The 18,168-nt window shown below is 41.3% G+C and overlaps 1 protein-coding gene across 1 annotated transcript in view; it reads left to right on the top strand.

Moving 5' to 3' along the window:
- Positions 1-418: 418 nt before the first annotated feature.
- The window catches only part of magi3a (membrane associated guanylate kinase, WW and PDZ domain containing 3a), a 237,816-nt gene continuing 220,066 nt past the window's right edge, over positions 419-18,168 (top strand). Inside the window, exons 1-2 of the mRNA XM_041798984.1 lie at positions 419-1,237; positions 1,491-1,940. Of these exons, the coding sequence (XP_041654918.1) occupies positions 1,634-1,940 (307 nt within the window). The 5' untranslated portion in view covers positions 419-1,237; positions 1,491-1,633. The remainder of the gene's footprint in view (positions 1,238-1,490; positions 1,941-18,168) is intronic.

Below are 18,168 nucleotides of genomic sequence, written 5' to 3'. Positions count from 1 at the left end.
ATTATTATTATTATCAAGTCTTTCACGTAATTGAATTTTAGATAAAACTTCATGAATTGGTGATTTTCATGAGCTGATAAATTTAGGGTAACACAAATACTCACAGACATATTTGTCACAGGTCAAAACGATTTGTTTCTTTTTGGCAGAATAAATGGTACCAAATGAAGAGTCGTTTGGGAGTCTAAAGAGCCGACTCTTATTGCCGAGCCAAATGATCCGGATCACTTAAAAGAGCCTGAATTCCCATCACGCGCTTCCCAAGGACAGAAACCCGCCCTTTGGGAGCCACTATTGGCCCAATTTAGTCACCTTAAGACCAGCCTACGTTCTCTGATTGGCCAGACTTTCCAGCAATCATTAGAGCAACACGGAAAAAGATTTGAAAAAAAAAAAGTTCTGGAGTGAAGCCTAATCGGATCACGTCTGTTTCATGCTGCTGCGTAGTTCTGAGCAGAAATAAAATCCCCACAGTGCCTCCGGAGAAGCAGGGAGAGGGCGCAGAGGGCGGAACGGAGGAGCAGGAGAGAAGCCGGTCTTCAGCACAGAGAGGAAGGGATCAGATAACAGCCCGGCTCAGAGGAGGGACAGGTATGTTTTTCCGTTTCCAAGGACTGACTACTTTGCTGATGTCAACACGGAGGGAGGAGAGGAGGATTCGAGACGAGGACAGGTGCGCACAGTAAAGTTGCCTCTCTCCGGAAGGTTTGGATTAAGAGCGGAGGAATACACTACAGCGGACTTATCGTTTTTATTGGAAATCAGTTTTTAAAGTTTCTTGTGCTTTTCCAAACTGCTTTCCTGGCTCTGTTATGCGTTTGGCGTGGATTATCTGAAGTGGAATATCTCCTCCACGCTCCTCTGGTGTGGTGCGTAAAACTCACGACTCCGTCCCGCTCTGTTTTACCAGAGTTTGACGTTTTGAAGGACGCTGCTGCTGCTGTTTCTCAAGTCCTCATTGCTGTGAACTGGGCTGTGGGATCGAGACGCCCCAGCATCAGAAGCAGCACTTTCCGCTTCAATGCGACACTGACGCAGCTGATCTCGCATCCCGGTCGCAGACAGGTGATGTTTGAGTGAGTCAATGGAAGGATCGATGTTATAAGGAAGGAGTTTCAGCTTATTGGAATACAGCACAAGGAATCTGTCTCAACTTCTGTAATCTGCATTGATTTCTCCGTGCGCCACTGCGTCTTAGGATCAGAAGTGTGCCGGGAAATACATGGAGTTTTTTCAGGTAAGTCGATATATTGTCAAGCAAGATCTAATCGTTATATCCACATAGTTTATGCTGACTTCTGTAAAACAGATGCCAGGATTAATATTCAGTAAAATTAACATGTTTATTTAAGGAGCCTATTTGTTGTTTTGCACATATGGATACTTAATTTGAAATCATTTTTCATGCAGATGTTGATATTGTGCAGAATTGTGGCATTTACCCCATGTTGCTTGAACTTAAAACTGACTTTTTTGTCATTTTTTTACAGGGAAATATGCAGATTGAATCAAGAATCACCATCCAGCTAAAACATATCAAGATATGATTTTTGCTCCATCTCCTATCAGAAGCTACTCTGAGGGACAACCATTCCTGGACTTCCTTTTTTGAGATTCACAAGATCCACTAACAATGTCTAAAACCCTGAAAAAGAAGAAACACTGGTCTGCTAAAGTCCAGGAGTGCACCGTGTCATGGGGAGGCTCCGGGGAGCTGATCACGGTGGTGGAGGTGCGAGGCGGCGCAGAGCTGGGAGAGTTCCCCCACCTCGGCCACATTGTCTCAGAGGCGCTGGTCTGTCACGCTGGGAGATTTCCCTGCACCGGGGACGTGCTGCTGGAGGTGAATGGCACTCCTGTGAGCGGACTTACCAACCGGGACACGCTGGCTGTGGTCCGGCACTTTCGGGAGCCCATCCGCCTGAAGACTGTGAAACCAGGTGTGTGGCAAAGACCCCCTAACCCTTCTCTTACTCTTCACCAAAGTCCACAGACCTGTCATGTGTGCAAAGTGCTTTAAGACCTGAAGATTGAGATGCTTGGGACAGGTGTGACTAGTAGCCTGAATAAATAAGAGGAGGTTGTGGTTACAGGCTCACAGCTGAGCCCCTCTGTGCCTGTAGGGCAGTATGATGAAGCATCAGATGTTTGTGTGCAGTTATTCATATTTGGAAGCCACTCCATGGGTGAGGTTTGTGTTTTCTGCTGGCATCCAGATTGCCTTTTTGTTTACCTCTTTTCATTTCTGTGCACATGTAACATTTGCTCTTAAACTGCAGCAGTGGAATGCAGCTGGACCACATAAGTGACATGCCTTTTGTATTTAAGAGTGTGTGTTTCTGTGCCCAGATGTGCAAAAACATTGTTTCAAGCTTGCAGCTCTTTGTTTACTCCAGACTTATTTTGCAATCATTCCATTCATGCACAACTGTTCCCTGTCTGATTCTGTGCTCCACTACAGGCATGCATGAAGTTGCACAAACCCTCCTTTTTGTTTTTCTCCTTTGCTAAAGCATAATGATTGGATTTATGTGTCAGTTATTACCTGACGTACTGGCAATTAGTTTGTACTTCTTTATAGCTTACATTCATGCTTAACGAGTGTGTTAAATGTGCTCAAACATACTGACGGCGACTCTGCCAGGCGTGTGGGACAGTTAGGGTGTGTGTTTGTGTGTAAGGATAGATTTGATAGAGGTTGTGCTGACTGTGGTGCTTTGCAAACACTTAGCAGGGATTTGTTAATGGCTGCCTCGCCGGCTTAGGCGGTGTCGGTCTGCCCGCTGCAGTTGAGGTGAGTCCAAGTCTAATTGAATCAATTAGATTCATATCATCAAATCCCTGAGATGTTGCTGCACCAGCCTGGTGACACAGTTTGACACTATGACAGGAAGGACTTTGCTTCACTTGGGCTTTGTATAGAATGGATTACCCCTTTAGCTGTACACAAGAATCATCTGTTTATTAGGTGTGCAGTCAAAATCGAAGTTGGTGGTGTCAGTGAAACATGCATGGGAGTGCTGCAACCATTTAAGTGACACTTTTTTTTTAAATTCCAAAACATTTTGAGTTTTATATTAGAGATACTTTTGAATGCCATTGTAATAGAAAGAATAAAATACATTTTGAATAACAACCCCATTGCTGTACATGATCCAATTAAATATGCAGACACGCACTAAAGAAATTAATAATTTTACATAAAATGATAATTTGGATATGTTATTGAATGCAATACAACTGACGTCAAGTTTTCAGCTTGAGAAGGAGTCACTTAGACTCTGGATCTGGAGGAGTTCATGCTGGAAAGATTGAAAATTGATGGCAGTGGTTAATTTCATGTTGTGTTAAACCCCAAACACTTGAACTAATGCATTGTTATCTTTGTTGATCTAGAGGGAAAGAGGTTTGCAAATATCACTAGGAAACATGTCACAATATGTTTGCATACTTCAGCTCAACATATTACAATATATCACTTAATAACATATAACACAGTCCCCTAGTTACATATATTGGAATATATCATCTTATTCACATATTGCAGTACATCCCACTTTACTTGCATTACCCAGTAAGGGTTGAATGACATTGTTTTCCATGTCTGACATTGACACAAATTATTCGAAGTGCATGCATATCATGACCGATAACCAATATTTGTAATCAATATGCATTTATTATGTATCCAATGTGGCAAAAGTGGAACTGCATGTTAAAAGAATTAAGGAAAATAAAACACTCAGAATCTATCAACATGAGAAACAGAGAAACAAAGGAAGTGATGCCATGCACTCCTTGTGTCAGTGCCACCCAGGACTCAGTGTTGAAACTTTGCCTTCGTAGAAAAGAACACCGTTTCCAGCAATTACAGCCGTGCAAACCTTAGAAATTCTGGCTGCCAATTTTTCAAGGTCATCTGGTGAGATTTCACCCCATGCTTCCTGGAGCTTCTCACACAAGATGGATTGGCTTGATGGAGTCTTCCTTCGTACCATACAGTTAAGCTCCTCCCACAACAGCTCAATAGGGTTCAGATCCGAAGACTATGCTGGCCATGCAATTACAGTCAGAATTCTGGCTGACTGCTCATTTTTTAAATATTTCATAGACATTTTGGAGGTGTGTTTTGGGTCGTTATCCTGTTGTAGGGTGAAACTGGCCCCAAGCAAGTGCTGTCCACAGGGTATGGCATGGCATTGCAAAATCTTGCCATAGCTTTCTTTCCCCAAGGTCCCTTCAACTCTTTACAAATCTCCTATTCTACCATCTCCAAAGCAACCCAGACCACCCTACTACCCTGTCTGTGGAAGGACCAGCCTTTCTGACAGTCATCACAGTGCAACATATTAACTTACTTAAGTCCTAAAGTTTTGCCTTCCTTTCTTATTCCTGTCTCATGCATCACAGGATAAACCTTACTTGCACATCCCATTGCATCACTATCATAAGCCCTGTAAAATCATATACAGTTTTGTTGTGATAATCAAGATTTTTTTTTCCAGTTTCATTGAACCACAGGGTAAAAGTATTGTCATTAATGCATCACAAACTTAAACATTAGCACATCTAATGCACCATAAAAGAGACAGAAAACTAACTTTACTGTACTGTTTAACCTTGTGTTTGGACTTTAGAGCAAAATTTGCCTAAAGTACATTATCTCATCTCCACAACACTCCAAAACTCTCCAACATTTCCTCGCGACCTTGTGTTATGTAATGTTTAAGTGATGCTCCAGCTCCACTTTAACGTGTGCAGGCTGCTTACCACACAGTTGGGCCCCTTTGTTCCCCTTGGGGGCCTCACTGTGTGTTTATATCTCTGTCCCCCTTCCTTATGATTAATTCATGCTCCATCCATCATTGATGGCTGTTTCGTGCCAAGATGAGGTGGGCTGATAGGCAGATCGGATGTTAGCCGACTGTAGATGTAAACTTGCTTTGTTGTTCGGTCGCCAGGTTTAGACTGAGGATGATGAGGGAGTTTTGTGTTAATTTAAGTGTTTGAAATGAAATACTTTCCAAGACTTGTCACTGCATAAAAAATGACAACAGCCTTAAAGGGACGAATTTACATGATTTGAATGTCTTGCTGTTGAGTTTTCCTGCCCTCCTTCTTTGCTGCAAAGTTCATCTTTATCTTCCTCGTACAGCTGGTTAGTGCCTAATCATCACATTTTGCCCCCCCATCTTCTATTCCTATTGCCTTTTGCTATATTATTTTTCCATTTGACTCTAATTCTTCCTTTCCCCTCTCCATCACTGGAATACTACGTATAAATATTGCACAGTCTTTTCTCAGAATCCTGCTTCCTTCAGTGATTCATTCCCACACAAGTTGCACTTACCTGACCTGGCAATCACAGCTGATGCTTCTGAATCAAACATGACTTTGCTCTACTCATTACAGTCCAGACTTCTGGACGCTCCTACTGCACATTCAGGACAGAAAACACAAGTTTGTCTCGAGTGGTCCCCTGGCCTCGAACCAGACGATGCACTCAGTATGCATCTGCAATCCTTAGAGAGGCGAGCAAGGCTAGGAGGGGTAACCTTGAGGGGACCATTGAGAGTATAGAGATCCTATTGCAGCTTAGAGACTTGTGAGTAGGCAGCTCATTGATTAACGCTGTAAACAGACTCAGATCTGCTTGTTTTTGCCTCACAGAGCCTAATGGATGAAGCATTTAGCTCTCACGTCCCAGAGCACCCTTGATGCACAAAGCGGGTCTATAATGGAAGCTGGGAGAAAGAGTCATCAAAGCCTTTTTTTCTTTTCAGGGAGTTAAATAATGATAATGATATACTGAGGTGACCATGATGCATATTTTACAGAGCTGCTCCAGAGATTATCTCTGAGCATAGCGGATGAATAGATGTCTAAAGGCGAGGTTGAGTTGGTCTTATCACAGGTCAGAATGTTAACGATGAGGTTAAGTGTGCTCATTTAGTTATTAAAAAAGTAAATAAACTGTCAGAAAGATTCATGGCTACTTATGGGGTTCAGTGGAAAACTAACAATGCACACCTTGCTACCTTAATGATAAGGCTTTGTAAACTTACTGTAATGTAAAATCCCTGGGGGGGCAAAACATTGTGTAAACTTTTTAATATTGATTTATACCAATGTTGGCTACTTTCTGCTACTGTGTCTTTAATTCACATTAATGATAACATGATAAAGTAACAAATCTTTAGAAAAGTCAATCTATTTCAAAAGATAGATGCATATTAGAAGAATGAATCCATCAGAAACTGCAAAGCAAAAGCTACATACTGTCTAAAGAGGGTTGTATCATGAAACAAAGTCCACAAACCCAGACTTGCCTTGAATGAGTTGACTCAGCAAAGTCTTTAGCTTTTTTATTTGGAATATAAAAACTACAAACAGGAGAACTTTAAAACTTTATGACACACAGGATCTCAGCAGGATAATCAAGAACTTTAATAAGATCTGTTAGCCTTTCACTTCATTAAAATACACTGAAATAACAGCCAAATGGAAATCTAATTAATTCATTACATTGATTTAATGCATCTTGAAACCACCAGACTAATCAGTTTTGTTTTCTCTGGTTTCTTTAGAAAACCAGCTCTGAATAAAGGAATTTTTGATATTTTGACCAATCATGCTGCCATGACAAGAAAACAGGCATCAGCATTGTCCATGAAAGCTCCTTTAAAGAGTGTGTTTCAATCACAGTAATGCACAGTTTCTCTTTGTTGTAATTTAAAGGCAAAAGTAGCTCTAAAATAAATGCATGTTTTCTTAGCTCTAACTTCTGTTAGAGTAAGAAATTATATGTAAGGTGGTTATTTCATACAGTCACACTTAAAGCCCTAAGAGCCTTGATAAAATCAGCCAGCTTCTGATTTTAACTTGTTTTAATTTTGAAAAGACAGATATGGATACCCGGAGTGCCTTTGTGATCTCACCTGGGTTTTTTATTCTGGTGGCACACTAAAGTATGTAGAACTCACAGGCAGTGTGTAGTCCTTGTTTGGGCCTGAAGTCCTTCAAAGAGTCCAGAAAATTATCCCGAGAACAAAAGACGCCATAAGGCAACCAAGGAACATCAAGCCTGAATAATTGAGTGGGTTTTTTTCTGCCACCTGTTTGGCTTTCTTGAACAGAGACCATCTCAAAGGACCCTCCTCTCTCCCTTTCGGATCGTCTTACACTCATACACAAGCAACCTGTGATGTTTGGTGCGTCCCTGGAGTTTCTCTGTAATGAAGTGTTTTAATTTACCTTCTTGATTTACCTACTTTTACTCCGACTGGCTCTGTCTGTTCCTGCATCATTTGGTTACTTTCATTACGGCACAGTTTAACCATGATGCCTTTTGATAATCACCTGGGAATGTGGCTGAACCGGTTACATTCAGTTGTGTTTTAGTCAGGAAAGTGACAGTAGCACCACCTATTTCCTACTGTATTATACATTTCTATGTCCATATTATATCAGAAACTAAAACTACTCCCTGGTGGATATACCTTGCCTAAGTGAGGATTACAATTGCTGAACAGTGAAAGTACGGCAGTGGGTCAAGAGGAATGGCTAGTGTCGTTTCTGTGGTTCTCTGATTTTAAAGAGACTATTTTTATAAGCAAGGGATAAACATGAAGCACAATGACTTTGGCCTTTGACATTGAGTGTCTAATTGGTTCATCCTGAAGTCAGAGAGGACAACATCTGGAAACAGGCCACCCATAAGGAAGAAAAATAGGAGAACCTTCCAGGGCCCAGCCAGATGGAGGTAGTCAGCAAAAACTGTGGGTTGACTGATTATCAGTCTGGCCAGTAATCAGGGTTGATATCCTGCAATTGGACAATACACTGTGTCAACATTTTACTTTGCCAACCTCCAATACTTTAGTCTTTGGCTACTTAAGCTCCCCTGCTAATTGTGTTTTCCCTTTTGCTGCTCTCACTCTTCATTCTTTTGATGCCATTCCTACAATGCCATCTGATTGGCTAGACCTCACAAGAGTAATAGCTAGTCAACAAATAAAGCTTTGGAACAAGGCTGCCCATAAGGGGGGTAGAGATATCTGAGACCTAGAGTCATGCATGGGACCAAGGACATTAGCAAAGACATGGTCCAACCGCTACAAAGAGGACTGAAGCTATGGTTCAGGCTCAGGTTCAGGTTACTTTATTTGCACCCATAGGTAGATTTGTTTTGCAGTCAGTGAGATTACAACATCCATTTCAAAAATGCATATCACAGGACAGAAGCGACGAGAAACAGGAAAAATGAAGGTTGTTTAAAACCTCCTAAGACATAACAATCCACCCCCCACCCCCAACCCCACCCTCGCACCCATCTCCTTAAAAGTTAAACAACATGCCAGAAGCAAAGGTAAAACATTAAAGTGCTCAAGGTTCCATCAGTAAAGCAGAAATAGGCAAAAAAAGAGGGTGAAGCTGACTTTCTGTTAGCCGGCATTTGCCGGTCATTGGCCGGTAAAAAGGGCGGAAGTCTGGCAGTTAAAAATATAACCGGTCAAAATGTCCAGCAGAAAACATGCCAATGACCAGATAAGTAAATACTGAATACTTGCATATTATATTTCTTGTTACCTAGAAGATATGTTGCAAGAATGCTTTGATACAAACTAAAAGTAGCCTAATCTTACTAAACTTACACTTATGGTGCTGGGGTTGTTTATCTCCTCAGACGGCAAACACATGGCTAATTATGTTTGCAAGCGCAGACTTGTATGTTATCAATGCATCACAGAATATCTGATTTATACGTTTTGTTGCTGTTAGTCAAGCAAAATAATGTTAAAGCAAATGTCCGGTAGTTGTTCTAAATGGCCGGAATTCTTAAGGTCTGCTGGTCATTTTGACTGGGAAAAAAAGGTCTAGCAGAAACACTTGGTTGAAGTACCATCCATTCAGATCAAATTAAAAACTCAGCAAGTCAAAATATTTCAAAAAAGCCAGGGTAAAAACCAAGTTTAAGATTCAAATGTAGGAATAAATATATAAGTGCATGATCAAAAGGCCTGGGAGGTGCATGGAAGGTCTTCATTAACCAAGGGGCCAATGTGTGTGCTCTAATATCATTATCTAGGGCTTTTCAATTATCTGAGCCTTTCATTGGCCCAGACATTTTTGTGGGCAGGCATGTTGGGTGCCATTGGCACAGTGAGCATACTGCATCACTTCCTGTGTTTTTGCCATTTTTTAGTGTCACTAGAGCGAGTCGTCATTTAAATGCCGTAGATGTAAAGGACTCATGCTTTGTGTGGCTGATCTGCTAAATCGTTTTCTTTTTAACTAGATCTCAGCTTGGCTCACGTTGCATTCAACCTCTCTTGCTAAGGCCTCTTTTTCTGCCTCTCCCTTTTTCTGCTCTCTCAACCAAGTATGCCAAATGTTTCGCCTTTCCTCGTTTTCCTTTACAAACTTACAACTTCCTAGGGAACTTTTGAGCCCAAAACTAACCTTTCAAGATAATATGTATCACTAAAAAGTGGCAAATATTAGCAATGGGGGCTAGCACCAATGCTGCTGATCCAGTGTTTAAATTGATAGATCACATCTGAAGAGGGCCCATTCTATAGGTCGTTTCAGGGACCTATGAGTAGGCATGCCTGGAAATGCCTAGTTTTTTAGTCAGAGCAACTGCTGCAAAACCAAGAAGCATTTATTTTCTTATTGTGCTGAAGAAAAGTGTAAAATCACTTATATTAAAGAACCAGCAGGAGTTTTGCAATTTTGTAGAGATGATTAGATTTCTTGTGACTCACTAAATGTGCAAAGAATCCTCCTGCAGAAAATTCATTATTGATGCACCAGCAGTCTTAAGTTGACGCAAATATGTAAAAAAAAAATACAGCGAAATCATTTCTACTCTCTCTATTATTGTTCCATTGGGTGGATTTTTATGGAAACCTTAAAATCACAAGATAATTTCCAATCCTCCCTCTCCAAAATTGGCACTATTAGTTTCTTTTTTAGTTCGACTAGCTGCTGTTGTCACTTTGAGTACAACATTTCATGCGCCTGCCATCAGCAGCGCAGCAGAGCAGTCAGCTCACAGCCTGTGCTAATGTGGTTCCCCCCACGGTGCAGTCAGTGCCTCAATGACTAAGCTGCTTTAAACCAGCTGAGAGGAGCTGTCAGGATCTCTCAGGTTCTGACGCTCCTTCCCCACACGGTAAATGTAACTTCTGTTCCGCTCACTGGCTTTGTCATTTCTTCGTCTACTGAGAGGCGCAGGTTTGTCTCTGAATTTATCTGTAGAGGAGGTGAAAGTTTCTTCGTCAGGTACCAGAGAGTAATCCCTTCTCCTTTAGGCTTAGAGAGCACAAAAACCCTAAATGCTCGCAATTTCTGATGACATTTTTAAAGGAAATACCACTCTAAATTTTCTACTGTCCTGGGTAGAAAGCATTTCCTCCTCTCACCTCACTCTCCGTCTGCAGCGCTACGCTTGAAGTCGGTTCAGTATTCAAACAGAGCTTTACTGACGCCTCTCTTTCTGTGATCCCTCTGCTGCATCCTATTTTCTCTGCAGGTTTATTAAAGTATAAGCACATCTCAGCTGTACACCTGATGCGACATCCACCCATCAACCCTTCGCACTGGCTGCTCTCCCAGCTCATTCCCCAAACCTGTCACACTTCTCCGCCCCTCCGCCCTGCCAGCCCGTCAGCAGCGAGGGACGGTAGTGAGAGCAGGCGGGCATACTGAAGACCCCAGATGTCAATGCCGCTATGAATACCAAAGCACACCTCTTTCACTCTGCATCCCTGGAGCGGCCCTTTTCCCTTTGCAACTGGTAGCCCTGCACTGCCTATATATTGACGCCACTCAATAATAGTGGTGGACGGATTTCTCTCAGCTAGTGAAGCACTGATGCAACTTTTTATAACATGTTACTGATCAGGTACCAAGGCTTTGGGTTTCTGCTTATGCTGATATAATCTGATCTGATACCACTGGATTCCTAACTTTTAAATCCGCTTTAAATAAACACATGCAAACTGAAACTGTTATCACAATCTACCAAATGTGCTATAAAGCTACTATTTACAATAGCATCATTCGCCCTCTGCTGTCACAGTTAACTCTCATAGATCTGCACTGTATGTACAAAACAGCTGCTCTCCCTTAACATGGCTTTTTTGTCCTACAAGCATTGTCCCTCCAATGTCATGCATTGTAGTAAACTGCTAAAACGTTTCCATGATGCCATTTGAAATTGTGTCACTGGTGTGTTAGCTATGGAAGTTTTTAGCCCAAAGCACCACACTGTGCTGCAACGTTATAGCTCTGTGTTTCTGCAGTGAAGCTTGTATCTTCTACATCAGATTCTCAACCTTTTTTCTCAGGGCCCTCCAACTCGTATCCAAGAAAATCCAGCCCCACCAGGACTAGAAATGTCCCGATACCTTTTTTTTCCTGGGTATCACCTGACACAAGTACCTATCTGATATCGGTATAAACTTTCTGGACCAACTTTGGAAATCTAACAAAGTATTTCAGCCCTACATTGAACTCAGAACATGGCTCAACAAATAGAATTGTAAAGCCTCTCTGTGACACGTAGTTGTTTTTCCTGCTATTACTGCTAAATCTGTTTTTAAAAAACAGTGACACAAAAGGCCACATCACAGGCTCTCCATCTCTATTTCTCTTTGTTACACTCTACTCACAATGTCTCCATAAAGATCTGCGTTTTTAAGCATGCCACAGCATGATGTGATGATAGAATAGCCTGCTATGGATGACAGCCCCTCATAAAGCAGCAATATGGCCGTTAGCATTAGTTAGCAGTCAAGCTAGCTGCAATGGACTGGCAATACCACCGCCCTACAGCTACATCCAAGCTAAAAGCTATCACAGCAGCAACCATTCAAGCTAGCAGTGATAGAAATGCACCCCCCCTAGGGGCAGCCTGGACTTACTTCTTATAGAAGCCAGGCAAATAGCCTAAAAAATGATAATTATACTGACACTCTACCGTGATTCCAGGTGTTCTGTTGTTGTCAAACCATCACTCTAAACTTTTCACATGTTTGCAGTAGAACTAACAGTTAATTTCTCTGTTTATTTAGATTTTTTCTGCCATCTTTGTTTATATTTGTGGTTAAACCACCACCCTGTGAAACATAAGTTGGGTATGACTTACTTGTAGTCATGAGAGTTGTTGGCATAATAAGGGTCTAATATATCCAAACTGTTTGTTAGCTCCCTTCATACCATGTACAGGCCTACTGCAGAACTTAAATGTACTCACTGTAAACACAGGATGACTTAGACTCAGACTAAGACTTAGACTTTATTGTCATTCAACATATACTCCAGACTGTGCACATCTGAATAAATTTTTTGTTGCAGTCTGCTCAAAGCAGCATGAAAAATACACAGAATGTTTGAAATTAAATGAGTTATAGAGTTAAAAGCAGATTAAAAGTGATAGCATTGAACTGATTTGTATAGATCAGCCTCAATGCTCTGACCCTTGCTTTGGCCAATTGTCACCGTTACTGATCTAGCTAATTTAATCACCATCTGACTAATATCTGATACCAAGATCAGATAGGTACATCCCTGCTCTAATCTTGTCCTGCACTTCTTTCTTGTTTGTCATGCAGTGCGAACGAGAAAACATCCCCCTAAATGAATGAAGAAGTTTTTTCATGTTCTAATCTAGCAACCAGCTTCTTCCCCAGATGTTTTGTGACATGGGCATCCTTCTTCGTGCTACCTTGCAAACGTCCCCCTCCAAAAAAAAAAAAAAGCTGCATTGCAGAACGAACACGCCATCAACACAGATTGTCCTCTGGAATGAGCCATACCTCTCTCTGGCGGGCACCATGACTTGGCAGGCATGCTTAAAGGCAGTGAAGATGAGTGCATGCTGATTCACCAAGACCGGCTCCTGCTGAATGATCCTGCTGCGTCGTCAGCAGCAGCAGCAGCAGCAGCGGTGTCTTCAGGTTCCTGTTTGTGGGAAAGCATGGTGTGCTTCAGAGATATGCACACACAGACACAAAGGCTTCCTCCGTGATTCATGCCTCTCTTTCCCAAGCTGGACTCCTAATTGGTCTCCTTCCAATGGGCAGCGATCCCTGCAGCAGTTTATCCCTCACGAGATAAGTTAAGTTTAACCTCTAAACAGTGCACATGCGTAACAGGGACCAGAGTGTGGCAGGTCCTACATCACAAGGAACGATAACATCCACTGGTGCACTGCATGCATATAATTCATTTTTCCTCCTATTTTTAGTGAAAGATGTGCTTTGATTTGTATGCTCCCATGTGCCTTACTTTTAGTTTTGCTGTTCAAAGACACCAATAACCACACTGCAGAAACTCAGATGTGTATTTGTGGATATTTTTCATCAGAAGTGTCTCTTTACACTTAGCAGAAGCAACATCAAACTGACAAGTGCAGATATACAACTTATTATACAACTTATTTTAACATATTACAAGCAAAACAAATGTGTAATTATTTGAAGGTAGGAAAAAAATAGATTGGCAACTCAGCTCTGCAAACCTTCTAACATATTTTTGTAATGAGGAGTCTTACAACAACAATGGCTTCTTTTATCTGTAATGAACAGCAAACAATAAATCAAGTTGATGGATGAATTTCACATAATGAGAGAGAAAAGCTGATAAAAGTTTCATGTTTCCTCTAATTGATATATTTGGAACAAAGCACAGCTCAGACTTTTTTTTTTTTTTTTGACCACAAGGGACTGTGTTCAAAGGTGAAAAAAAAGGTAAGACATGGCCCCTTTAACACATTTGCTCCCACATACTGCAGAGTTCATCCATAAAACAAAAAACAGGGGTTTCATTTTTAGTAAGAATACCTAATAAAGTGCGAGTTTTATTGCAAAGACTCCTCCATTCAAGATAAGTAAGCAGTGGAGTAGGGTGAAACTAGGTAGCACATCTCTATTAGGAAATGCCTAGTGGGGCCACACCTTTTTTTCACTTTTTGCCAGTAATATCTCATGTTAACTTGCTCATTTGGACTGTCAGGGGAATGTGGCTTTTTGCAAGTCCCATTTGTAGGATTCAAGATGAGGTTTGATGAGACACTAAGCTCACGTGATAAGGTTTGGGCTTATGAGAACACGACAGGATTTGACACTGTTTTTTAGCACTGTGGCCAGCGTTGATTCAAAGAGGATCAGATCTATTTCTTTTCTAGCTGCCACACCATCTATTTGAGTGTTAGGATTAATTTACATGGGCAATCTCCAGTTCATTTGGACTAATGTTGTTTGTTGTTTGTTTTGTTGTTTGTAATGCATGAGAACTACTCTTCTATTTATGTGGCATGTTGAGTTGTTTTCACACCTGATAGTCTGGGGAACTTGGTTGGTTCAGGGTTGAAATTGCAACATTGTTGCACTTTCATGTGGTTTGTTTCACTTTCACATTGCACTTGGTCAAAGGAACCAAACCGTCTGGATAACTCTCGTTCCAAACAAATGGTGGTGAAAAAGAAAAAAACGTCACCAGAAATACATCTTTTTTCTTCTTTTTTTTCAACCACATAAACAATGAGACAACACCAGATTAAAGCTGTGTTGAGATTTCTGCTTTTTCTTTGGTGTCATTATGACCAGCAAGCAAAGCAGCGAGCTGCCCAGCATGTTGTTCTTTACATGAGACGAATGAATCAGCAGAAGAAAGCGAGCCAAAATGAGAGCAAGAGACTATGAAATGTTGTCAAGGTTACACAGATGCTAAGCAAGGTACTGGCATGTGTTTGACATAATTACGCTTTATGCCACTTCCTGCTTTTAATTAACAAGATGCTATACTTTGCTTTCACACCGAAAATGAACCTCATCAGGGTTTGCTTGGAAGCGAACCAAGACCCCCGTTTTTAAGATGACCAGAGTTCACTTGTTTGGTCTACACCAGAGTTCGAATGAGCTTGCAAACCACCCCAAACAAACCAGACTATCTTAGGAAAGGAACCAGGGTTTGTTTAAAGTGGACCACACAGCTCTAGTGTAGAAGTGACCTTAGCAAGACTTTTTTTAACCTTGATGAGAAATCTCAGGAGGTTTTAGTCTTGCAAGATCTTGTTACACACCTAATGCATGATATTGGATTTTTTCTGATGTCTGACATTGTATTTTCAAACATATTTAAGCTGATACTGATGTATAAACACCATTTTTATGGTAAAAAAAAATACCAGGTGTTTCCTGTGCAAAGAGATGGTGATACCGATAGCATGCCGATAATACTGTGCATCCATAAAATTTGACTTTTTCACTCAAAAAGTAGCAAATACCCTAGCTAAGATTTGCATTTTGGGCATTTATTCTAACTTTGCTTTGCCTTAAAATGAAATGTCTTAAAGTAAAAAATGAAGATACAGTTGAAGCATCATTACGGGTCCGCTCGTCAAAGTTTGACAGATTTGGACTATTTAAAAAATCTAAGTAGAAGCAATATCCTTGATCCCACTGCTTTATATGAACCTTAAGTAGTTAATAGGGGTGCAGGATATTGACAGAATGATACCATTTCTGCAGATTAAAGTTTAAAATGTTATTTTTCAGTATCAACAGATACTACAGATGCCAATATTTAGTAGCGATATTTCTGCTTTATGAACAAATACATTTGTGGAGTTTTAGGAGGGTCCAACCGACCTGCATCAGCAGAAGTCTTTTACTTTATTTTCAATCCTTAAACTTTAAAGTGTGTTTTAAGGAGTGGAGTTTTATGTCTAATCTACATTTATAAATTGGCATTGATGTCGGTACTGGCTAAGATGGTGTGCCTTAAGGCGGACGTGCACCATCGTCTGACCTTCTGATACGTCTAAGATCGGACGGTTAAAACGTTGATTAAGTATCAGGATGCTCCTTTTGTGTAGCTGTGAGCAGTGGAGTGAGCTGGTTAAAAAGGAAATAGAGCAGAACTGTCAGAAATGAACTGTTATGAATCAATACAGAGATGCAGACGGGGAAAGAGGAATCCAGCGGATAGATGATCTGATAGTTGATTGAACCGAGTTTCCTCCAGATGCACACTCGCTGCCCTCTGCAGAGAAACCCATTCGATGGCTCTGTTTCTGGCTGCCTCTGTATGCAACATCCCCTGTGGTGTTGCAGCAGAAGCAATAAAGGGATCAGAGAGGGGAGGCAGCTGGCACATCGCTGCCTCAGAAATTCTTCTTAGAGGGATTCTCTTTTGAAGGATGCGTTGGATTTAAACTGGGAGAAAAATGATGAACGGGTTTAGAGAAAAGAAAATAGGGTCAAAGAGGGAGGAGAGCAGACAATGGGATGGAAAGGAAAGCCGAAGAACGAGTAGAGGATGAAACAGTGGACTGGAGAGGCAGAAATAGGACAAAGGAGATGAGAAAAAAACAATAATCTTAGGTCTTGTAACTATTAATCACAATGATGGTATCGATTCTCTGTTGTGGCTGTCTGAAATGATTCTTCCCACTGTTCGTCAAGCCGACACCAGCCTTACCACAGAGCTGGTTTATAATCCATGACTGCAAGTAACTAGTGTGTGAGCTGCCTGCATATGTTTGTGCAAGCATGCATGATAATGAAAAATTAAAGCACTTCTAGATTCAGCTCCACTTCTGGGCTCTTTTTTAGGCCAAACACAACAATGGAGAAGGACATGGCACTTGTTAAACCATTCTTTGGGGTATTTTCTCTTCAACTTTGCACTTATGTTGCTGTTTTTCTATGACACTAAAGTTGAAGTAGTTCTGTTTCTTGGATTTTTTTTCCCCTTTTGATTTAGAAGTTTGTTTTGGAAGGAAAGTGATAAAACCAAGACGGATTGCCTTGTCTTTTTGCATGGACTTGTGCATACTTCTTGTCCCTCCAGTTAGGATCGTCCTCCACATTCAGAGTAATAAATCAGCAGAGAGGACTCAATCTCAGAGTTCAATCTCCTGGCTCGGTGGGGGTATCTCATTCTCGGCCCTATGCCAGGCCTTATGTGCCCTCGTCAATACTTATTCTGCCAGTGCAGCCCACTCAGCTGTTTGGACATGGCACTCCTTCTCAAAGAATCGATCTTGGCCCATTCTGCTCGTGCCAATGACAAGATCTCATATCAAAAAGATTGAAAGCCAGTCGCACTCCGAACACACCTCAAAGTGAAGCACCTACTCAGCCAGCTGCTGCCGTGGCACCTTCTGATCTCAGATTGCTGTTTCTGCCAAGTCACTCTAAGAGAAGAGTTAAGCCAGTCTCGGTCTCTGAGCCAAGGAGTGGCGAGGGATTTTGGAGCCAAGACTACTTGTTATATCCAATGGCTCATGTTACAATGGCAGATTTTTTTAAACTTTAATTCATCAAGTAACAAGGAAATGATATCAATACCTGTTTTTATACCACAGAAACAAAAACAGAAGTCTTACGCAACAAATTTTGACTAATTATTGCTTGAAGGTGCTAAAACATGGTGATATGCACCCTTTAGGCTAGTTACAACTGGATCGCTAGAATGCTGGGTCATGCTGATTCATCAGCCTTGGTCCTGTACTTCTCTTGCTGCCAGATAGCCATTGTCGAAGCCCATGCTAAGCGAGGGGTTTGTGCTCCCATTCCCTTAAACTACATCACATGTACAAATAAGAGAATCCTGTCTAGTACCCCAGACACTGCAGCCATTAGATGAGCTAAAAGTCACGTGAAGGTGGCGGGACCATAAGGGGGAAATCCCTGCGCAACAAGCGTCGCTCACGTAGGTTGAATGTTGCTTGTGGTGCTGAGGTGTCATGGACCAGTTCTCTGCTGTTTTGGCTCGACTTGAGGGATGATGTTAGTTGGACTAATATCATAACAGGTATCTAAAAAGTCAAATTTTGGTTGGACTTATTCTATTAATAAAGTTTTTCAATTTGCAACTAAATGTACTTGTGATGCTTTTTCATTATGTGGAATCAGCTTGACCTTTGTTTTAATTTTCCATTTGGTATTGCACCTGGTTGCTGGTACCCAGTACTTTTTTGTGGCATCACCTCTTGTGAGGTTATAAGCAAGCCAAACCGATACTAAAATGTGACGTCAAGAGACTGCCAACCACTAAATAGAGCGCCAGGAGTTGGATGTCTGAGATGGGAATCATCATACGTGTCCTACTGCTGTATGACCTTCCAGACTTCCCATACTTTTCCATTTCAAA

The sequence above is a fragment of the Cheilinus undulatus genome, linkage group 11, assembly GCF_018320785.1.
Source record: "Cheilinus undulatus linkage group 11, ASM1832078v1, whole genome shotgun sequence".
Classification (NCBI taxonomy): domain Eukaryota; kingdom Metazoa; phylum Chordata; class Actinopteri; order Labriformes; family Labridae; genus Cheilinus; species Cheilinus undulatus.
This window is presented reverse-complemented; position numbering and strand designations above follow the sequence as displayed.